The 24,253-nt window shown below is 33.1% G+C and overlaps 1 protein-coding gene across 2 annotated transcripts in view; it reads right to left on the reverse strand.

Annotated features, from left to right (window-relative positions):
- Positions 1 to 365: 365 nt before the first annotated feature.
- The window catches only part of UGGT1 (UDP-glucose glycoprotein glucosyltransferase 1), a 102,532-nt gene continuing 78,644 nt past the window's right edge, over positions 366 to 24,253 (reverse strand). For both annotated transcript variants that reach the window (XM_051985666.1, XM_051985667.1), the window contains 12 exons: positions 22,421 to 22,579; positions 21,651 to 21,736; positions 19,173 to 19,257; positions 17,335 to 17,423; positions 16,827 to 16,931; positions 13,354 to 13,438; positions 11,919 to 12,101; positions 10,320 to 10,480; positions 9,471 to 9,585; positions 7,439 to 7,555; positions 6,688 to 6,859; positions 366 to 5,514 (listed from right to left, as the gene is read on the reverse strand). In XM_051985666.1, coding sequence (XP_051841626.1) covers positions 5,489 to 5,514; positions 6,688 to 6,859; positions 7,439 to 7,555; positions 9,471 to 9,585; positions 10,320 to 10,480; positions 11,919 to 12,101; positions 13,354 to 13,438; positions 16,827 to 16,931; positions 17,335 to 17,423; positions 19,173 to 19,257; positions 21,651 to 21,736; positions 22,421 to 22,579 — 1,383 coding nt within the window. In that variant the 3' untranslated portion in view covers positions 366 to 5,488. The remainder of the gene's footprint in view (positions 5,515 to 6,687; positions 6,860 to 7,438; positions 7,556 to 9,470; positions 9,586 to 10,319; positions 10,481 to 11,918; positions 12,102 to 13,353; positions 13,439 to 16,826; positions 16,932 to 17,334; positions 17,424 to 19,172; positions 19,258 to 21,650; positions 21,737 to 22,420; positions 22,580 to 24,253) is intronic.

Genomic DNA, 24,253 nt, shown 5'->3' on the forward strand with positions numbered 1-24,253 from the left:
GTTATTCCCCCTAATGCACTTGAAACCCATTCCTAATGGTAGAATAGCTGTGAATGAAAGATGAACAATGTGGTTATTATTTAAATTTTCAAATGCATAGTATAGTCAAAAGCAATATATTTGGGAGTGAGGAGACATGGGTTCTAATCATAGTTCTGCAACTAGTTGTGAGACCAAGATCAAGTCACTCAATCTCTCTGAGACCCAATGTCCTCATCTGTAAAATATGTATTTTTTAAAGTTAAATATTAAAAACAACAACAACAAAACCCAGGATAATCTGAAATTCCTTTCAGTTCCTATATTCTCTAGTCCAAAGTGCTTCTTAAATGTAAAGTGTGAGTGACAGGAAGAGTAGACAGCAGTTTTAAAGAAGGGAGGAAACAGTTTATTGTGTTGAGTGAGCCTCATTTGCATTACAGTATGAGGAAATTCATTTTCAATTCACTTCTGATTGCAGAGTTCCAGCAGACATTTAAAATCCCAAAGCTTGCTCCCAAGCAAGTGTCAGCACCTGAACTCCGCATTGCATTGCATTAACAGAATCACAGTAAAATAGAATATTTATAAAGATTAAAAAAGTACATAGTTTCTTTAAAATTCTAACATCTTTTTTTTTTCCCTTTGTACATGTTTGCCCCTTCATTACCAGATTCCAGTAGCTGAAAGTAAATCTTCTTGAGAATCTTCTGCTTCCTCCAAACACTTAACTGTCAACTTCTAGTGAATTTTGTTCACTTTGTGCCTAATTTTTCTTTTTGGAGGGAATCATACCCTTATCTCAGGAAACTCAGATGGTGAGAAGCAAGGCAAAGCATATATTAAACTTGGATTTCCAATTAGTAAATGTTAAAAAACCATCTGGAATGTTCTAAAATAGCTAAGCCAGTATTATTATTTATGATAGGTAGAAGAGGGGTGTGAATTTCATGTTACAAATCAATTTGTTCCTACCCTTAGCCTCTACACTGTTGAGTTTGGTCGTAAAGTTAAACAAATCAAAGCTTAAAAAAAAAAAAAAAAGCCCAGTGATAACGTATCACCAAGAAGCAACCAACTTTTTCTATAAAATACTGACAATTGGATTACCTTCAGATTATTGTCTGAAAAATCATTATTGATAAAAGGTAGTTTAAACAGTGAAAAATATTTTGTGGATCTAGGTTTCCTAGGGGACTTTCCATTAAAAGGCACAATCCAAATAGAAAAACACTTGATGAAATCCTGAGAGACTGTTCCTTCCCTACAGTTTTAAGGAAATTACAAGCACTATCACCACAGAGTATAATCCTAAACTTTTCTTTTCCAAACATGATTATATAAACTATAGAATTCAAAGAATCAACACCAGAAAAAATATCCAAATGAATTCTGAATCCCAAAAGATGCACAGTGTTTTGAAATCCAAATGATATTTGACAGAATATGGTCTATTTGCTTTAACATATACCAGATACTGGCATTACACACATTCTGGCAAGGAATTTATCCCCCCAAACATGTCAAGTTAAGAAGCACAGACTGAAATTAAAAATATCCTTGTCAGACTAAAGAAATCATCAGCTACTTTGATAGTTTGGACTGCCTTTTTCCATCAAGTAATTTATAAACTGTTACTCCAAAGTTTGCATAAAGTAGTTCCACAAGAATCTAGGACTTTAAAAAACTAATCACCCAAATGATAAAATGACCACACCAATCAATATTTAAAAGTGGCTCAGGACTACTAACCAAGTGTTTTTTGCAACTATTTTCCACTTAACAAATAGTATGTTGCTAATATATTACCCAAACAAAATATGCCACATGTTCCTAAAGCCACACTTCAGTTTTAATCTGAAAGATCTGAAATAGAAATGGATGTAGGTGAAAAGGCTGTGTTAAAATACAGAGACAGAAAAGTGTCCAGCAGACTTTTCAAATACATTGTTGCAACCAGTAGCATCATTTGGAATATGCCAACTATCATCCTCAAATCAAACTATCATCATTGTTTAAATTGTGAGACTTAGTCCACTTCCTCACAGAACTACATTTGTACATTAATAATGCTAATGACAATTCATATTCATATTTTAAGATTTATGAAAAATGGTATCCTTGATTATTGCCATCTTCCCCTGGTTTCCTAGGGGACTCCTTCTATAAGCAAAAGTTGTTCAAAATCAATCTAGTTACTGATAAGGAAACAAATATAGACAGGTTAAATGACTTGCCCAAAGTTACAAAGATAGTAAAAGTAGCCGAAAAGGGGTGGGATGGGTGGGGAGGATTCTGAACCCAGGTCTCTGACTCCAAATCCAGTGCTCTTTCCATCACACCATATTGCCTATCAAACTAGGACTATAGAGTTTGCTTTGCCTTAGCATGCTGATGAATAGATAGTGAAAAGTATTCTAGCCTGGGCTAAGAAAAGGCAACAGTATTGTTGTGTGTTGCACATCAGATAAATAGTGCCTGCTCTACGTATATGACCCTTTTTTGATTTAAAATGTACTATTTAATTACATTTCAAAACTTTACCATTACCAAGAATAAACAACTTATTTAGTTTTGATGAAAGGGGAAAGTAATAGCTCAAACTTAAGTCTATATTATGCATAAATATGATATGCGCCACACTTATCCCACAGATAGGCTGTATGCAGAGTTTTCAGATCTCAGTCAAATAAATACCACTGTTCATAGAACATAAGATAGTTATAAGTTCAAATAATTTCTCTCCAGGACTATTTTGGAAAGAAAATTTTCTGCATATGGTATAATACAAAAAAAAAAAAAATCAATTCCACACAAATGTTAGTTTTTCCTTTTTTTCAAAAGCAGCTGTTGAACATTTCTGTCACTAGTCAGATCTAACAGTATTTCCCTAAGTTGATTGAGATTCAGAGCAATCAATCTCAATTTCTAAACTGATTTTCTAACCATCCTTCCATACTTTTTTTTTTTTTGGTGGCAAAGTCACTTTGCCCCATTGTTCAAGTAATAGTACATTTTCTGAGGCATTGAATATTAATCAATTTAAACTGTGCTAGCCAGAAAAAAGAATGATTGGTTGGGAAGAACAAAACCATTTCCAAGGCACCTTCCTGTATATTAGGTAAATTATTACAATCTTTTTTTATAACAAGACGGATTATCTAGATTATCTAGGTGATAAGGATGCATTTGCTCTAAATGAAGATTTGTACTTCAATCTCTTTATGAGAAGCAGTTCTATCAACAAAAAAACTTGGCTGGAAGACAAGTGAAAAAGATGAAACCTGGCACTAGTAAATAATCTTCACATATAAATGCTCTCAAAAAAACATCATTACAATAAAGATGTCTAAAAAAAATTAATAAGTTTACTTGATTATTTCCTACTGCCATACCAAATTTTAAAGGAGCTATGGTACATGTGTTTTGCACATATTTTCCCCCGATAGAGTAGATAACATCTGAAGGCTAAATAAAAGTTAACTGAGGTACAGACAATCCTGCTAGTTCAGGATAAGAATGCTTAATCATTACTGTTCATAATCCTTCAACTTAAATCCTCCAGGGTGGAGAGTTAGGTTGCAGCAACTGCTAGTGGCAAAAGTCTCTCAGACCTGGTTTTGTTTAATCAGGGTTGAAGTCATCAAATTCTCTCCTGCTCCTTTGTATTTTTAGGGGTAAAGGGAGGAAATGATGTAAGCAAAACAGAACATCTGTAACTACAGGTCACTTAACAGTTATTTTGAAAATTAAATGGTAATGGCTAAATTCATTTTGATGGTGCAGATCCTTAATCTAATTTTTACTTCTCAGCAGTAAGTAATGAACTATTTCATCAATTTCTCAAATTTCTATAAAATATATGCTTGGTGGATTTTTGCTTTTTAGAAAGATTTCAAATGAATATATGAATAAAAATCAGAATCAGCTTTGAGATAAGTTTTCCATTTTAGAAAATTTTTTAAAAATTTAAAAACCTTTTTTAAGCAAGTGAAATATGAAAATATAAGACTTTGCTGTGCTTTTAACAGTAAATTTGAGGATTCCTACCTCTCTTAGAATAAGCAATATGCATGACAGTATCATGTTTGCATAAAGCCCAGTGAGATTCACACAAAGAGCCAGAAAGCTTAAAAGCTGGCTTGCTGGGTACCCAATTATTCATGCTGTCTTGCCACACACAAGGTATATTTGTCCACAGACCTACGGTCAGTCTAAGGAGAGATTCATCTATGTGGGAAAAAAACACCAGAGTAATTAAAGGCTGTATAAAAATTAAGACATAGAAGGCATATGCTTGACTGGCCATGTTTAGGATTCTTTCATCTGATAACATAGCTATGTGGATTCAAAGTCTTTAACTTCTCAAGTAACATCTGCAGAGCAAAAAAAAAAAACAATAAATGAAAAGAAATAGAGGACAATGTGCAAAGGGATGACAACTACAAAAATGAAGCTCTTGGGTAACAAGTACTGAGATTTTGAAATGAATCTTTGACAAAAACATGGTTATCACTACTCAGTCTATTTAAATAAAATCCTACTGAGAAGTCAAGATGATCTTCACAATTACCTTACAATAATCTGGTATATAATTATGATGATTTTATGTACCTTAGTTTTTATTAAATATGTCAACTATGAGATTTGCTTTTTCCTCTGCCCCTCAAAATTAAATTTAAAAAACTATAAAAATTAAATTTATGAAACAATGAACCAAAAGGTTTACAGTATTGGGGGATGGGACAACAACATTTTTATTTTTAAAAAGACACTGTGGTACTATCAGGTCATAAGAGAGGGTGACCAATTTGCAAGTGTACGCCACCCAATCCCAAACCACCCTCCAAAATCCTGGGTAGTTTCCAATTGAATTCAGCTTTTGTGTTGAGCCAGTCCTGAGGAAACAGATGATCTGTGAGTGAGGTCTTCATTATACAATATATCTGCCATCCAGAAACAGGGAACAAATTACTCTAAACCTCAAACCACAAAGATCATGTGAATACCATTCTTACAAAAGAAAACCAATTCAGGGCACAGTTCTACTTTACAGTACAGTTTGTAGAGCTTAGCTCCAGCAACAAACAAAAACTGAGGTAAGAACTCGTGCACTTTGGATGTCCTGCTCCCCGTGACCAGATATCGTGGGTGTGCTCTTGACTGAGGTGATGTGGGTTCCAAAGAACATGTGTTCTGCTTGTCTGTTGCTGTATTCCTCTGTGAACTGCTTCTGGAAGAACCCCCCGGAAGATTCACTCTCCAAAACTCTAGAATCTATAATCAGCTATTCTGCAACAGTATAAATCCAGTATAATCTTAATTCCAATGATCTGGAGCCAAATCATTCATTTGGATACAGCAACCCAAAATTCCAGGATTTAAAAGGCTTGGAAACATTCTCCTATCCAATTTATCAGCAGTTGTGTAGAGATACCAGAAAAAAAACCTAGCATTTAATATAAAAATTGTCTTTCACACAGTATCACTTCATATCTTCCTTCAGGGATCATAATTCTACGTGTGCTGGAAGCTCTGTGGAAAAGAAGAAAAAATTAAAATGAAGCAGAAAGTCTAAAATTATAATTACACTAATCTGGCAGGCTTCTCAAATTGCATTACAAATTCTGTTATGTTAGGGAAATTTGCCCAACAAAAGCTACAATCTACAATTTCTTGTTTTTGCTTTTTATTTAAATCCTTCAAAGTAAGGGCCCCAATTTATCAGCTCAACCAATAAGCAATTTTAATTTTTTTGTTTATACATCTTGATATAATTTCCTTAAATGACCAAAGAATCTACAAAGTAAGACAAAATGCGAAGACTAAAATTTTGGATGTGTATGGTATTTACTCTTTGGATTCAACTCCATCATCTTTATAGTCCCAGGAAACTCTTATCACCAAGAAATTTTATCATCCCAGATATGGCCCCAGCTTTGGAACTCACAGTGACTTCAGAATACCTTTCCCCCTATAACTGGATGAGAAGTGGAAGGTAGGGAAACAGACTTTTCCTAAAGCTTCCCTTTAAAGAAGGCCATCAATCCAACTATTTCCCATCAGCTGCACTCCTAGGATTCAATTTCAACATTATTATGCATGACCCTCAGGTTTTCAGCTTTATTTAGTGTATAATCTCTTTTCATAAGGATGTAAACACCTTGAGGACAAGATCTTTCTTTTTCTTATTTGTATCCCAGTGTTTAGCACAGCACACAGTAGGCTTAATAAATGTTTGTCGAATTGAATTATGTGTATGCATATGCACATATTTTCAAAGAACACTGCTTGGAGAAATTTTACATTAATTTGCAGAATTCTACTAAAATTCATTCATTACTAGTAGTCTTTGGAAAAACAAAGAGTTTTAAAGCAGGTGCTCTTAGAGAAAAATTTAGGTAGATGCAGCATTAAACCAAAGAATTAAAAATAGCAGAAAAAATTACAATATCTCCATATATTATTATATAGCTCCTTATTCACATATAATTATTGCAGATGAAAGGAAAATCTTCATTATCTCTATCCTGCAATGCTCTAAATACTTAAAAATAATCACACACACTACTCCCTTTAAAAAAATTCTTGTCTAAAGGAAACAGATTTTTATTTATATTATTATTACCATTTTGGGTAAATAAAATAAATTTTCATTCATTTATTTATTATGGTAAATAAATAAATGAAAGGAACAATTAAGATTACCTTCTATTATGCTTGGTTCTTTTGTCTCATTCTCTGGATGCCTAATTCCCATTTCCTTTTCTTTCTGGAAACGACCCTGTAACTGTTTGATTTCGAGATCATAGTCCTGCCACTCTGGGACAATGCGGACGGCTGCCTGCAGCTTTGGCTCTTTGGTCATTGGATTATTACACTGTGAAAGACAGAGGTTGGTATGAAAAAAGAAAGGAATATAACATCTAGCTGAAAAGTTCAAAATATATGTAAGTTACAATCTAAAAGAGTAGTTCTGTATGGTCTTAAAAGTTATCAAATAAAAAACTTAAAAATTGTGGGAATAACAAGCTTATGACAGACTAGACAAAAAAGAATAAGGTTATGGATTGGGGAAAAGATAACAAAAACACAGGGAGAGATAATATGATGAAGGGTCAGAAATCAAAAATGAGGTATTTTTTTTCTGGGAAGAATTTAAAGTTACTTGATTCAAAAACTAAACCAGGATGATTTTAGGGATAGCAAAGTTATAAAAGGTTTCTCTCCAGTAATTAATCAATTAGAATCATCACAGTAACTATAACTTCTATTATTTCCAAACTGCAAGAAGTGTTATAATTCTATTAAGACAGACCTCTCCCTACTGATCTATAATGATATGAATTATGAAAATATAAGAAAAAATTAATTAAAAATAAATTGTCTTAAAACTATTCAGACTTATGCAACATGAAATCAAAACTAAATTCAGTCATCAAATCAACTACAAGCTTACCAAATCAATTGTTTTTGCTTTTTTCTTGGAGGCATCATCACACCATGTTTCACACCAAAGCCATTCTTGTGGGAGTGACTTAATTGGCACCTGGTGTATCATATTATTGGGCAAATCCTGTTTAGTGAACAAAATAAAATTTAAACAACATCTAAACTACTAAAGGAAGAAAAACTTCTGGACAACTAAACAGCAATAATTGCTAGTTGTAATTCCCATTTTAAATGATCACACAATTGTAGATTCTTAAGGTTAGAGATGGAGGTTCTAAGAGATCATCTAGTCTAATACCTTCATTGATGATGAAGTTTAGAATCAAGATAAGTCAATTGCCCAAGGTCATAGAGTTAGTAGCTGAGGTAAAATTAGAGCCCCAGATTAAGTGTGGTCAGTCTAATGCTTTTTCCATTATACCACAATCAAAGTTTGTTCATTTAGTAATTCCACCTTTAGATGGAGCCAAATTTATGTCATCAAATGAGATTTATACTATTAAAAAAAAAACACACAAACAACCAACCCACCAATCCTTGAGATAGAAATTCCATAAAACATCTATTAACATGAGCAGCTAGGTGGCAGCCCTAAAGTGAGGAGGACCCGAGTTCAAATCTGGTCTCAGACATTTAACACTTTCTAGCTGTGTGATCCTGGGCAAGTCACTTAATCCCAATTGCCTCAGCAAAAAAATCTATCAACACTAAACAAGTAGAAACCTAAAGTTTTAACACACACAAACCATAATATTTCTCTGCAGAAGTTTTCTTTTTGATTTAACTTGTGAACTTAAAAGATATACAAACTTTTTCTGATACCTATAATTTTGTGCCTTATCCAAAAGTGGCAATTCATAGTTTTCTGGGTTGTTTTTATTGGTTTGTTTTGGGTTTTTTTTTTTAAGAGAAATTTATGAATGTTTGATTAGTTTTCTGACTATCAAATGAGATTACAGTCTACTACTAATCTATATCAACAAAATTATCTATACTGCCATCTTCTTCCCTAAAGATTGTAGGAGTAATAATAGTAGCAGGAAACAGTAATATAGCACTTTAAGATTTACAAATAGTTTTCCTACAATTCTTAAGAAGAAAATAATGCAAGTACACTTATTCCAGGCTTACAAATTTGGAAACTGAGATTGAGATATTAAATGATGGGTCCAACACTACATAGCTACTAAGTATACAGGAGTCAGTCTTAAAAGCTAAGCTTCTCAGGAATCTCAGTACACTATCTTTTCATTTCCCCATGTTGCCTTTTAAAAATATTTTAAGAGTTTACCTCAGTAAACTGTTTTACTCTCAGGTATCATTTTACAAAGAGAAATGACCAGAAGTTATTGTTCATGTATTATATATCTCCTAAGTAATCACATGAGATTTGGGAAATGACTGTAATATATTTAAAATGCAGCCTGACAATGAGCCATTTGAAGCTAGTCAAATGAAATCAGATTCCACTATGAAGTACAAAATAGGAAAATTACATTGAAGTTAGCAAGAAGACCCCTAAAGGAACCAGATATTAGTTAAATAAAACCCCCAATGTTATTGACATAGGGTAAAAATTGACATGGGATTACTTATAAAGTCATTTAAATTGATGATGGACCATATTTATAAGGCTTTTCAGGTAAACAATATGCCAAAAAGAAAAAAGAAAAAAAAAGCAGATGATCACAAAGCCTATCCAATCCTGCCCTACAAACTTTAAATGACTTATTCTTGCTATATTTGAGGAGGAGCAAAATAATAAATTCAGGACACCAAGGAAAAACTGTTAGAGATGACCCAGTGACTAAAGCAATCTGTTTTCAGTCTCCTCTGCTCTCCCTACTCTCACTCTGTTCTTAGTTTAGGATGACTCAGAAAATTTTCATTAAAGAAAGATGTAACACACCCCAACAAAAATTAGAGTAAAACTTGAAAAGCTTGAAGGGAAGAAGGAAATACTTTAGCCTTAATCCAACATTTCAAGACCAAACACACAGTTATTCCAGAATATCTTAAACATGAAAAAGACCATTTACCTGATCAAGATTTGAAAGACTGTTGGGATCCTGACTCAGACCTTGATACTGTCCTCTGAGTCTGTCTCCAGCAGCTATCTTCCTAAACTTCTTCAGATCCACAACATAGAGTGCACTAAGTATAGAAGATCCAGCTGTTAAAAGCCACAGAATATGTCACAAGCACCAATTCATTAAATTCACCAATTAAATGGCTTGGTGGCCAAATTTTTGGACCTTGCTTCTGAAGAATAAAGATAGTTTCACCCAAGTTCAATACTCACAGGGGAACTAAAGGTCACAAGCATTTGTTATTTCAAAGGAGAAGTTATTATTTCCAGGAGAAAATAAAATATTTCCCAAAACAAACATTATTTGTTATTATTGTCATCACTGATGCTCATTATCATTGTTGTTAAAAGATAATATGTAACTTCTGACCAAAGATTTGTAACAAGTATTAGCAATTTAAGAAATAACTATTTTGGTTAACTGAAACATATCTGTTAGTCAGAGGTCAAAAGCATCTTGCTCACTGTCACAATTGTTTCAATATTGCCAATTAAGAACCAAAATAGAAAAGTGATACAATAATTCTTCTGATTCAAGGACAAATGGAAAGATATTGGTTTCATTTTCCTACAGCTACATTTCTCTTTCTTCTGATTTCCTGACCCCACCCACCAATAAAGGATTAAAGAAATATGTAACACATCCCAACAAAAACTGGGATAAAACTGGAAAGGCTTGAAAACCCATTTATTACCTGATCAAGATTTGAAAGGTTATTTCTTTGTCATCCTTTTGTAAGAAGAATTAATATAATAGCAGTGGTGGTTTTTTTAAAATATACAATCACTTTCTCAGTACCTGATATGGTATTTTCGTCCTGATAAATGGCTGGCCCAATAGCCTGATTTCCAGAACCTGTACCCATTCATTTCTTTGCGGCTATCACAAAATGGAGTATATCCATAAGGGGCACCATCCAAATTGAAATCTCTTAATTCCTTCAGATCTGTCCGAACAATCTTAAAAAAGGAAGCCAAAAATTATTTCTAAAAACATTTCTATAAAGCTGGTATAGATATCTAATAAATAAAATCTTTCTGAAGCACAAACAATAAATATCTGCATGAACAACGAACACTTAAAAACCACTCCATGTATAAAAATTTTACTAAGAAAAAATGAAGGAAATGAGCCGTTGGGGCTCCAAAGTCTTTGAATAAGGCATACAATTTACAAGAAGCCATTCACTATCAAGGAAATTCCAGTAAGTGTTACACGTACCAATTCTAACTAAGGGAAAAGGAAATTTGAATTACTAAAACATCAGCATTATGGAAAAAGTGAAAATGAATGAAATTTTGCAACTTTTAAGCCTGCAGAGTATTTCAGATCAGAATGAAAAGAACTGTTCTGCATTAAATGTAAGTCGTTTTAAAACCTTTTTGTTTATATATACTAAGAGTTTTTAATGTGGGATCCATGAAACTTTTCACTATTTTTCTAAATATATTTAAATATAATTGGTTTCCTTTATGATAATATCTATGTTATTTTATGTCTTTAAAAACATTCTGGATGGGGTCCATGATATTAGTTTAAGAATCCCTAGAAAATGCTGTATTCTTAAGTAGGCTATAATTTATAGTGTAAGGATCCGATCTTTTGATTCAAGACTTATAGTGGGTTTTCAATACATACTGATCAAGTTTCCCTTATTTCCTTTTTACAGAACTCTGGCCTTTTCTTCTTAATCAATACTTCTCTATCCAACTCAAAACAGAAACTGTAACTCAAACATTAGTAAAAGAGGTTGGAAGTGAGAGGAGCCATTTAGAGGGTGAATGGGAAAGAAAAACTCATCTTTAGCTCAAAGAGAATTAGTAAAAGTATTCAGAAAACAGCATATTTTTAAAATTAAAAAAAATTTCAACAATAAGAGACTATGATCATAGATGATTTTCCTTCACAATTTAAAAATTTGACTTTTATTAATCATGCATTAGCTATTTTAAAGAATTCAAATTATTCACTATTCAACATACAGCTTTTCTCAATATAACTCATTTTTAAAAATTTTAGTTTTATTATTTTACTAGCAAATATTCTAACATAGACACATTATTTATCAAAAGTTCCTCCTCATATTGCATGAGAACGGGAAGATTAAGGTGGGTTGTTAATTAAATAAGCTAATTAAGAGATTGGTCAATAATAGCACATTTGTTTTTCTTGCACAAATTCTCTTTGGTGTATCCCCTTTAAATGCTATCCAGAAAACTCCTCATTATAAATTATCTGCATCATTTATCAGTGCTCAGCAATCCAGATGGGTTAGGTTAGGTTTTCATTATCTACACAAAACCTTCCCTTCACTATAGTAGATAATCAGATGATGATGGTAAACACTCTAAAACTCATTTCTTTTAATTTACCAAAGCTTGGACCTCAACAGCTTACCTGATCAGCATCCACAAACAGAAATTTGTCAACAACTAGTGGAAAAAGTACATCCAGAAAGAGAATCTTGTAACCCCAAATGATGCGCTGCTTTTCAGTCTGCTGATGAAGCCACCGAGGCCATTTATATTGAACAAGCTCATACTGAAAATTATATTCCTTTGCCATGTATGGGATAAATTCCTTTTATAAATAAAGGAAACATTAAGTCATTTATTAGAATCCAGGAAATGTATGGCTAATGCATAGGTAAAACACATGTAACCAAGAATATTGTCTTCAAAAATACTCCCCTAAAATTGTTTCAGGCAAATCAATTTTGGTCATAATTTGAAATTATGAGAACATCTAACCATTCTGAAGGCATTTATATAAATTCCTTTAATACTTTAAAGCTGTACCTTTTCTCCCCAATATGGGTACTTTCTCAATTAATATGAATTGCAAGCCTTTTATAGTGGGCCATCTTTTTAGTCTCTACAACTAGAAAATTTATCTTTTTGAAGCTAAACACCTTTAAATTTAGCTAAGACACTTCTTAGATAGCAGACACAGTCTATTATAAGGGTCATATTAAAAGATTTTCCATCTAAATAAATTAATGCAAGTTAAATTTAAATTATTTATTTTTTTAAAAGTTATATGATTGATTGCAATTTAAACTTGAAAGCATTTCACAACAGGCGATATCCTTTTGTTACATACTTCAGGAAAACTATTTTTTGAATGGTTTTGATAAAAGTTAAGTTTACCCTAGATCCAAGTCTGGTCAAGAAAAAATTATGTGGCATTCCATATAATTTTTGATGTGGTAGTAAATGACAATGAATAAAATTAGAATCAAGAAATTGTAAAAAATTTAAAATCCACCAGCACAACACTACAGAAGTCATTTAAGTTACAAGTATGCTTCCTACTGAAAAATGTGTGAATTTGTTTTGTTTATATGTTAGGACTGATAAAGGTTTTGATATTGTAGGGAGGGGAAGATGCAGAATTGTGAGGGAGGAGGATTATTAATGATGATCTCTAAAAATGATATATAGAAGGGAACAGATGAGAAAAGTACAGAGCAAAACAGACACAGGCATGTTCTTAGAAACAGACATGCTGAATTTATTGTTTATGTTAAAAATGAAAATAAGCTGAGCATAATGGAGACTGGTGATTTCATATGCATTTTCTTCTTCTCTTTGTATATGGAAATACTCCTTGGGGATGGGGAATGTTTTTCCAACAGAATAACAAAAAAAATCAAAATTAAAAGATAAATAAACATAATTCAGTGGCCAAAATACCACTGTAACTGCTCCCTTCTCCCCTCCATCCCCCCAAAAAATCATGTTAAAAGTAGAGACAGCAGAAAGGTAAAACAGCCCTTGGAGGTTTGGGGGCGTTCCTGTTATAATATTTAGTTTTTGATTGATGAACAAACCTTGAATGTAGGTGACAAGTAATTCTTCAAAAACCAGAATTTCACAGGCGTCTTAGTATTTTTCAGAACTGAGAGCATCATTATGCTGTCAAACAAAAGCAAAAAACAAAAACAACGAAAAATAGAAAAAAACACTTTATGCTGGTTTTGACATCAATATTATGAACCACCATTTTCTAAAATAGGCCACTAGACTTTGTACTAGGTGGTTATTTGATAGCTCAGTTAAGTAAAAGACTATTTAAGCAAGAAAACCTCACAGTCCAACCATTAAATAAGACCAGACTGAAAATTACTTTTATGTTACATTAAACCAAATAAAAGCTATCATCCCAATCAAGTGGATAACCATTTTTTCTATTAAAAAAAAACCCTCAATATTTGAATTATGAGATACTTAAAAAAAATTTTTTTATTCAAGTGGGAAAAAGAGATGCACAGCACAATACAAATATCAATCTCGGTGCCAAATTTGCAATTATCACAACAACCACCATCCACCAGATAAAAGGACAAAGCAAAGCCATAACAGCTTTTCTAAGAATTGTAAACAATGTATTTCTCCAAAAGTAGCATAAATATATGATTGGAAGAGAGCCAATTCCCTCACTTGTTTGCATCAATGAAAAATTTTCTCACATGGCTTTCTATCATTTCAATCTCTAATCAAATCTCGTGAGATGTTTAAAAGTTAGCTCAGGAACTTCAACAAGGAGTATTTTTTTAAATTAGTCAATTCAATTTATTTCTATGAGCTTCAGTTTCTTCTGTAAATGAATCTATAATGTCCTTTCCAATTCTAAAAAACTGATTTTGTTCTATGACATTTAGCTTTTCTGAACAGCTCAAAAGTAACAGGTACTACTGATATATTCTTGTCAGCACAAACTGGGAGGAAAAAAAGAACACTGAATCTTAATAAAGGTGAATGGCTTGAGTTCAGGTCCAATTTCTGATAGTTACAATCTGTGTGACTTGGAGCAAGCCAACTTCTTTTGTCTAAACTTGCTTATTCATCCATAAAATGGGGCTAAAAATACTTGATCTCATGGGATTGTTGTGAAGAACTTGTGATATTCTAAACACTATACAAATTATGGGCAATCCCTGAACATAGCATTTTTAATATTTCAATGATCAATAACTAACTTGGTACTGATATTCCCTCCACCAAAGCAGAATGAAATTCTTACAAAACTATTAGGGGCAATGAGGCATTGCTCTCTCTTTGAGATGTGCAACGGAGCCTGTATGCCATGTTAGCTGGAGGTAAAAAGGGGCTTGGCCTCTGAGGCAGGAGGTTCTGTCTAGCAGGAGTTAAAGGAACTAATAGGTTTCTTAAGATGGCAAGGGGTGTGTCCTCTTACTAGATCTCCTCTTAGGATGCAGCACTAACTCCAGAAGCCTCCCTTCTGGGGTTCCACCTATGCAGTTCTGAGTGGGCTCCACACGGGCAATCCCAGAGGAGATGCAGCATAAATAGACAGCCCTGAGCAGAACTCCCTCTCTTGCTTCCTGCTATCCCCACTGGGAGGATGACTGAATAAAGACAGAATGTTTGCACCTCCCGATCAACTGGCCTCCAGTGTTTATCTGGGATAATTCCAAAGACTGATATGTAAGACCCTGGTAGACTGTGCCCGGACAGTCTAGCACACATAACTTAGTAGATAATTAGACTTTCTAAATGTGAAAAATCTGGAGGCAATCCAATAATTAGTGTCAATCAACTGGTTAAGCTAGTCCTAGTACAACAGAAATAGTCTATCACCAGTCCCATTCAGAAATGGTTCTGGTTTTACAGAACTTATTATTGGAGTACACATTCTAATATCAGTCTTCAGCAACCCACAGTTACTTCCATGAAGCAATATAACATCAGTGGAAATACTGAGCTATTATGTTTTTATTAAAGAAAAGAAGGCTTAATATGTATACATATATTGTATTTAACATATACTTTAACATATTTAACATGTATTGGACTGCCTGCCATCTAAGGGAGGGGGTGGGGAGAAGGAGGAAAAAAGTTGGAACCGAAGGTTTCACAAGGGTCGATGATGAAAAATTATCCATGCATATGTTTTGTAAATAAAAAGTTATTTTAAAATTTATATATATCCCTCCCCCCCACTGGGGGGAAAAAAAAGAAAAGAAATCTAACAATCATCACAGAGCCATTTAAAAAAAAAAAAAAAAGAAAGAGGGTTTAAAAGACTCTTCCAATAACATTTCAATCATTTGCAGTGCCAGAAAAAAATATGAAGCATGAATAAAGTTAAAATTAAGAATTTTTCCAAGACTTATGTGTTTTAATTACAGTCAGGCACTTAAGGGAGGTCAACCATTACAAGGTTGACTCTGACCAATTGCCTTTTCCTATTCCCTATACTCAATTCTTCACAAAAACAAAGATCCTGGAAGACAAGAAAATAGCATATGTAACATGCTACAGTCTTCTACTTTCACCTTCCAATTACTATTTCTAGCCTACACTTGGTAAACAAAGATATTAAATGTTGGTGTAATTATATTATGTATGCAAATATATATTTACATTATTAAATAATTATATTATTAGCAATTCCAAACTAATAAAATCATGTATCATTGGATGTTTAGAATTGAGAAATGTCATAGATCATCTATTTCCATCTCTTCATCTTATTTAACACTACCTTAAATTTTTTGTCACTCAAGTCTTAATTCTAATTAATAGGTTGGTTCTTTTTTTCCTTACCTTCACTGAGTCTGGGGAGGCTCTGAGACTTATCCTTTATCTATTGAACTATAATAACCCATTCCCATCCTCTTCATTTTAAAGAAGTGAGGCCCAGAAAAGTGCTGTGAATTAATTATAATACTATTGAGATGTTTAATCTGGTTATGAATTTAGGTCTTCTGACATTAAATTCAACATTCCTTCTCCTATATCACAATGTTTATTATGATCCATTTAAAAATTGGCAACTGAAATTGGTGGGAAAAGGCTCCACTATAAATCACTCTAAATAGTCTATTAAATAGTCTTATACTTAGTCCTCACCTCTACTTCATAAGAATCCCTAATTTCCTTCAAAGCTGAGATCAGAAATTTCCTCATAAGACATTTCTTGATCCCCCAGTCATTAGAGCATGTTAAAAACTTACTTTGTAGTTGCTTTGTATGTATTCCACGTAAACATTTATGTGTACAAACTGTCTTCCCTTATACAAAGTAAACTCTTTGAAAGAGGGAATATTTTATCTATGTCTTCTGTATGGCTACTGCCTTGGACAGTGTTTATTATATAGGTGTTTCAGGTCATATATGAAAGAAAAAATTATGGGCATGTCATAGTGTACTTTACAGAAACACAAAATAACAATATCATAAAGATCTCAGAGTTCATGGAGTTCAAACCATTCCTAGTTTGTATTGTGATACATCAACAAACATGCACACGTACACACAAAAATCTGAAAAGACTAACCGAAGAAATCTTTCATATAGATGTCCAGATGCTACTGAGAAAATATTAATTACATCATCTTTATCGGGTTTCACTTCTTCAGTCTTCTGACCCCCAGTAAAACCCCTAAGTATAAAATGGAGAAGCAACAGAACAATTTAGTCACTAATATAGATATGCAGTACCCAAAAGAAATGATAAATAATGCCATTTGAACCTGTTTCTCTATTCATTTCACTTCTACCTAGCAGGTTTCAGAATGGAAAAAATACACCCAAAGATAATCCCTTAGAAAGCAACAACCTTTCAATAGTAGAGTAAACCACATAAATGAGTCAGCAAAGAGGAGCTCTCTATGACGTACTCTATGTCTCAAATAATCTTATGGAAAAAGTATAATCTTAAGATATCTTACCCAAGTCCTAAAATTAAACAAAGAATCTGAAAGATTCAATAATTAATATTAGTGTTCCTGAATAACCTGATTTCACTTAAAAGAAAATCCTCCCAAAAAAGAGAAGAAATTTACCACTTAAGGGACTCCCAAAATCCAGACTCATTTTCATGATTTCCATCACTTAGTAAATCTTCATTCATCATGTCTGCCTTCTTCTGAACCTGTAAATTTAAGCACATTATCCAAATTACTTAACATGTCTATCAAATAAAAAGATTGATATATTTTCCCTGGAATAATTTCTTTCTATATGGAATAAACGGTACATTATGAAACATTGACATAAGCAAAAAAAGGAAAAAAACCCAATCTATCAATTAAAGTATCTGTAAGTTCTCAATGGATGAGGCAAGGAAGGAATATGGAACTCAAAATAAAAAAAAGTAATAAAAGTCATTAAATAATGACTTGGGAGGAGAATAAAAATAAAGAGGGCATTTACCTTGTGAGGATCAGTTGAGATAACATATGTAAAGTGTTTTGCAAACCTTAAAATTCCATATAAATGCTAGCTGTTGTTGTAGTTAGTCTAATACAGGCAGCTAGTTGTTGTAGTGGGTAAAGTGCTGGACCTGGAGTCGGGAAAAACTGAATTCAGATCTGGCGTTGAACACTTAATTAACTGTGAGATCCTAGGCAAGTCACTTAATTTCAGTCTCAGTTTCCTTATCTGTAAAATGAGGACAATAATAGCACCTTACTTCCTGGAGTTGTTGTGAGAATAAAGTGAGAGAACATTTGTAAAGCACTTTGCAAACCTTAAAGCACCATACAAATGTTAGATATTATTGTTGTTATTATTTTTTAAATTATTTTTTACAAATTAAAATGAAAAGGTCAGTTATTTAAAAATATAATCCTAGGCAATTACAGCTCAATGAAGCATCCCAGAGTCAACATTCTAATTACCACATCAGATTATTGATTCCTTAAGCAAATCATTTCAATTCTTTTGGTCTTAGTGTTTTCATTTATAAAATAAGGGAATAGGATTAGATAATTTCTGGGGTCTTTTCCAGCACTAAAGTTCTATAATAATAGTAAAAATAATAACAGTGAATAACAATAGCTAGAATGTATTTAATGCTTTAAAAAGTTTGCAAATTTTTTATCTTTATTATCTTGTTTGATCTTCACAACAACTCTGTGAGGTAGGTGTTAATATTATTTCCATTTTATACATTAGAAAACTGAGGCTTAGAGAGGTTAAGTGACTTGCTCAGGGTCACACAGATAATGTCTGAAATGGGATATGAATTCAGGTGTTCCTGGTTCTAAATCCAGCACTCTGCCCACTAAATCACTCAGCTGCTGTTCATTTCTAGGAATATGCATAGTAACTTTTATACACTTAATTCAATACACTTAAACCTTAAGTGAAAATACCTGCAACAAACTGCAATAAAGCAAAGAGTTCAGTTTTCATGGCTTCATTGTGATCTTATTAATGTGGGTACTTCTCTAACCACAACTTCTCATTCTATATTATTTTCATCAATGACCTCCTATAAATTCTGCATTGAAGATCTACTCAAAAGGCTAAAGGTCTTCCAATAGGTCTTTTATTATCTCATGAGCACCAGTGTATCTTAAGGGCTAGCTGGGTGTTATTCTTCACTCTCACTACATGAACTAGTTCATCTTCTTTTCTCAAGGATATTCAAGGCTTTTTAAATTTCCAAAAGAGGAATGCAGTTACGGATGAATAAAGTGGTCTGTCTTAAATGAGATCTGGGTTGAATTAAGCCAAAATTCTTAGGTCCAACAAAAAAAATGCAGTCTATAATATTTCTGTGGTTAACTAACAAGATGTAGGCAAATCCTCAGCTTTTTAAAATCACATCAGACTAATCTTGAACCTGCCTCTGAAAGCTTACAGGAGAGTGGCCATTCCAGTTCTTCAAACTCACCTTGACTTTGATAATTTTACTCTTAAAGTTGTTGAGAACAACCACAACTTCATCAGCATCAGGGGGAGAGTCTGTACCATCATGGCTTTAAAAAAAAAAAAGTATTAAATATGAAAATGCTCTTAGAACACAGAAGAATTGGGAAGGTATCATGGATTTTTCACTGTTTTAGCACCTGTATTTTCTCCTCTTCCCCATCTCCACCTCCTGGCCTCTTTGGCATCCTGCCAGTCCCAGAAAAAAAATTCCATTTCCTTTTTTCAATTCCTCTTAATGCTAGTGCCTTCCCATTCTAGATTATTCCCAATTTGTCCCATATACAACTTGTTTGGACATAATGTCTGATCCCATTAAAATCTGAGTGACTTCAGGATAGGGGCTGTCTTTTGTCTTTCTTTCCATTCCTAACACATAAGCAATGTCTGGGTATTGGGCACTGTTGTTCAGGCGTTTTTCAGTCATATCTGACTCTTCATTACCCCATTTGGGGTTTTCTTGTCAAAGATATTAACATGGTTTGCCATTGTTTTCTCCAACTCATTATAAAGATAAGGAAACCCAAAAAGGATTAAGTGATTTGACCAGAGGTACACAGCTATTAAGTGTCTGAGCCTGGATTCTAATTAAGGAAAACAACTTTTTAAAAAATGTGTGGTAAATATAAAATACTGTAGGCAGGATAATTGTATCCTTCTAATGATTTACCATGAAGATAGCCTTACTACAAGTTACAAATATTCAGCAAATATTCTCAGGCCAGTATCTTTCAAATGTATACTGAGTAATACCACAGAATTTCTAGGTAAAGAATTTCTGAAAGTTAAAAAATAACTACTTTCACCCTCAAATAAAACTAAAAGAATGTAAATTCGACCTTATTGAAAATCTCAAATATCCAAGTAAATTATGTAATTATATAAATTTAGATATTCTTTTTAAAAATGCTTATTACAAACTATTTCTCAAATAAGAATGAAGTGCTTTTTCATGGTATGGTATTGGTAGTTATTAGGTACAATGGATAGGATAGAATGATGGACTTAGGAGTCAAGAAGACCTGAGCTCAAACCCTGCCCCAGACATTTCTAAGATACGTGACCCTGGGCAAATAACAACCTTTTCTCAGCCTCAGTTTCTCATCTGTAAAATGGGGATAATATCACTCTCCTCACAGAGTTATGAGGATAAAGTGAAATATTCCTTGAACACATTACAAACTTGAATGCACTTTATAAATAACAGCTAGGAGTAGTAGTGTTGTGGAAGTGGTAGTTGTAGTAGTAGTAGTAGTAGTAGTAGTAGTAGTAGTAACAACAACAGCAGATACTGATAAAAAGTCTTAGGCTCTCGATCAGGAGACTCAAGTTTTAAGGTTTAGCTCCACCCTTAAATTGCTATGTAAGTGACACTGGGAACATCATTTAATTTCTAAGAACCTCAATTTCTACATCTAAAAAGCACAGAGATGATATTACTACCTTCTTTGCAGGACTGTTATGGGGAAAGTATTGCAGGTGAAAAGTTGAAAGATTGAGCAACTAATATTGGTCAAGTATTAGTCAAAAAGATTTTAAGTATTAGAAACTATTTGTAATTACAACTCCTACTGTACTTTAAAATGAACATCTATATATTGCCCCATGATTCAAGATATTCGAAGATTAATATACCCAATTACAATTCAAGTCAAGCTCATAGACTCTACTGCTAGGCATACAGGTCCAAGATGGAAAGAAAGGTACAGTATGTTTTAAAACAGAAGAGTACTTTTTGTGTAGCAGAGAACTGGAAAAAAAGGAGAAACTTGTTAGGGAATGGGTAAACAAACTGTGGTACATGAATGTAATGGAATGTCACTATAGCACAAAAAAATATGACTATAAAGAATCCTGAGAAGCACAGAAATAATTTAAATGCATTTTCACAAATAAAGTAAGCATGGCTACAAAAATAATATCCATAATGACTACAGCAATGTAAATGAAAACAAAACAAAACAAAACTGGATAATAAAATTATATTAAGCAAGCTTGGCCTTGAAGAAGAGAAGACAAAATGAATCTCTTTCCTTTCTTTGAAGAAATGAAGGATTATGGCTATAGAACTTTTTATACACTGTCAAGTCTTAATTGACATGGTGGATAGTTTTGCTGAACTACTTTTCTTTTTTTCTCTTTTAAAATTCTTTGTTACAAGATATGGCTTTCTAAGTAGCAGATGAAAGAGTGTATCTTTTTGTTTTAACATCCCTTCATTTTCAAATATATGAATACAATTTCTTAAAAAGAGAAAAAAGTCATGGGTATATGTCTTTTCTCATTTACTCTGTGATCTACAAATTATGTTTTCTAGAGACATGGTTTGGAAAATCTAATTAGTATTCATTCTTCCTTTTTTCTCTCTGCTGAAATCATTTAATTCTCTCTTGCCAGTATTTTACATTCTTTATCAAAATCCAAATATGTTAACAGCTCCTACCTATAGATTCTGTAAATATCTTCAGACCGGCCCTTTCTGAGTCTGAGAATCCAGGCTCCTGGATTGGCTTTTAACTGAAAATAGCCCTGGAAGAAGAGAAATCTATTATCAGTACACTTGGAAATATCAAAATACTATTTATGTCTATCAAAAAATAGTAATTTCTAATACTTTGTTAGAGAAACTGGCATGTATTAATGTTTAATCTCAAAAATCAACATATGACTCCTGGCAAAACACATATTATCAGCATACAATTATCCTAGCATCTGTGTTCTGAGGAGAAAATGTATAAAGTTTTGCCATAAAAAAGAAAATGACTATTAGATGTTCAGGCTATAAAGGGGTTCCCTGAACTTGTCTATTTGAGTTGCCACAGGATACTTGTGAAACTTCAGAATTCAATCCATAATTGGAATTAGAATCTTTAAAAGTTCATCTGACATTCAAATCCTTTTGAACAAATTTACCATTAATCTAATGATTGATAAAGCAAAGTCAGTTAATTATAAATTTTAATCATGCCACGTATCTCAGAAATTCTTTCCTAACCTTATTTATTTTTTTTTTTGCTGAGGAAATTGGGGTTAAGTGACTTGCCCAGGGTCACATGGCTAGGAAGTATTAAGTGTCTGAGGCCAGATTTGAACTCAGGTCCTCCTGACTTCAGGGCTGGTACTCTATCTACTGTGCTACCTACCTGCCCTAACTTTTGAACCATTTGGCATCTTACATCAGATTTTGTCATTTGATAATTTAGTACTACTTACCAGATTAGCCATTACTATGGTATCAACAATAACTGGGTTTGCTGATGTTCCCAGTGTAAACTGGAGCCCTCGAGGAGGCTGTCCAGTTGTGATGTCATAGCAGTGTCCTTCTAATAAAAGATACTCAAGCTCATACTCTGCAGCTACTATGCTATCCACCTGTCAAACAAAAGAAGGGGGATTATCATTTCAAAATTTTAAAATATGCCCTTTTTAAAAATTCCTACATATTACGGTTTCTTTTTTATATGATACCCAGATGCTACTAAATTAATTCACAGAAAGGTTGTTAAGGCTAAGGAGACAAATCTATCAAACTTTGGCAGTGAATAAACACATATTAAATACCTAGAAGATACAAAAAACTATTTAATAAATTCTTTCAGAAGACACTAAAAAGATTAGTATAGTCCCTATACTAGCTACAGAAAGGAAGCAGAGAAAAATAACAATATAAAAAAGTATAATTTAAGTATTAAGTGAGTGGTACGCAAAGTAAATATTGGAAGTGCAGAGGAAGAACATTTACTCTAGTTAAAGAAGTCAGGAAAGATTTCATGGAAAAGATACGATTTTAAAAACTATGCTTTAAAGAATGGATAGAATTTAGACAAGTGAAAAGGGAGAAAAGTCATAGCAGAAAGACTAGTATGAGCAAAGGCATGGATATAAGAAAGCTCAACGCAAATTGACAGTAAGTAGATTGCTTGGGCAGAAGCAGAAAATTGGCAAGTACAGTAAGAGGGATAGAGCTAGAAAGATCAATTAAATCCATACTGTGAAAGGTTTTGCATTCTAAGAGAAGGAGCCTATGCTCCTATTTTTGATTTCATGGAGAGTAAAGAGCCACTGAAGAAGTTCATATAGGTCTGTGAAGTGATCGAAGCAATAATTTAAGATTAAAACAGCAACATACCAGAATGGAAGTGGAAGAAACTAGACTAAAGTAGAAAAGGCAAGGGGTTATTCCAATATTCTAAGTTTGCAGTGATGAAGAGATGAAGCAGGAAGGTGGAAATGAACATGGGAAGAAGAAAAACAATGTATGCAATAGATACACATTCCTAAAGAACTGACAGAATTTTAAGTGAAGGACCAAAAATGCAAAAGGCAAAGGGAATCTTGGGGAATTTAAGTTATAAAGAATGCAGGATAATAAGCAATAAGGGAAATGTAGGAATCCTCTGGTTGTAACTGGACAATGTCGTAGAATATGATGTCCTGAATGTATTTTATGGTACCGTAATGATCTAAACTCATTTATATTCCTCATCAAACACCTAACTTGCTGGAAGTATCTGCCTGCGTGTTCCCTGGAGAAAACTTTCTATAAAAGCAAGTATCTATAATTATTATGTGAAGCTTTCTTTCTATAAAAGCAAGTATCTATAATTATTATGTGAAGCTTTCCATATAAAAAAAACCTAGTCAGTAACTTCATGTGATAAGGATTCTTATCACAGATGAACTACTATCCTATTTTTGTGACCCTACCCAATGTCAACAACTCGGCATTACAACTTAAAATTCTAATCTAATACTAGGATTTATTGGCCAGAGTATGATGTGTGGTATATTATGTGAGAGGCACAAGGGATTGGTGGGTAGAGTTGTCTTCAAAACCATAAACACTTTAGTCAAAGTCCCATCTAACTATGCAATTCTTTATAACTAAGTCGTAGAGAAAGTATTGGCTTAAGAAGTGTCAAGAGAATAAGCATTTATTAAGCACTTACTCGGTAACATGTTATGTTACTGTTATAATGCAATCGTTTAGTCATTTCTGACTCTATATGATCTGATGGACTTTTGTCCATGGTGTTTTCTTGGCAG

The sequence above is a fragment of the Antechinus flavipes genome, chromosome 3 (genome assembly GCF_016432865.1).
Source record: "Antechinus flavipes isolate AdamAnt ecotype Samford, QLD, Australia chromosome 3, AdamAnt_v2, whole genome shotgun sequence".
Taxonomy (NCBI): domain Eukaryota; kingdom Metazoa; phylum Chordata; class Mammalia; order Dasyuromorphia; family Dasyuridae; genus Antechinus; species Antechinus flavipes.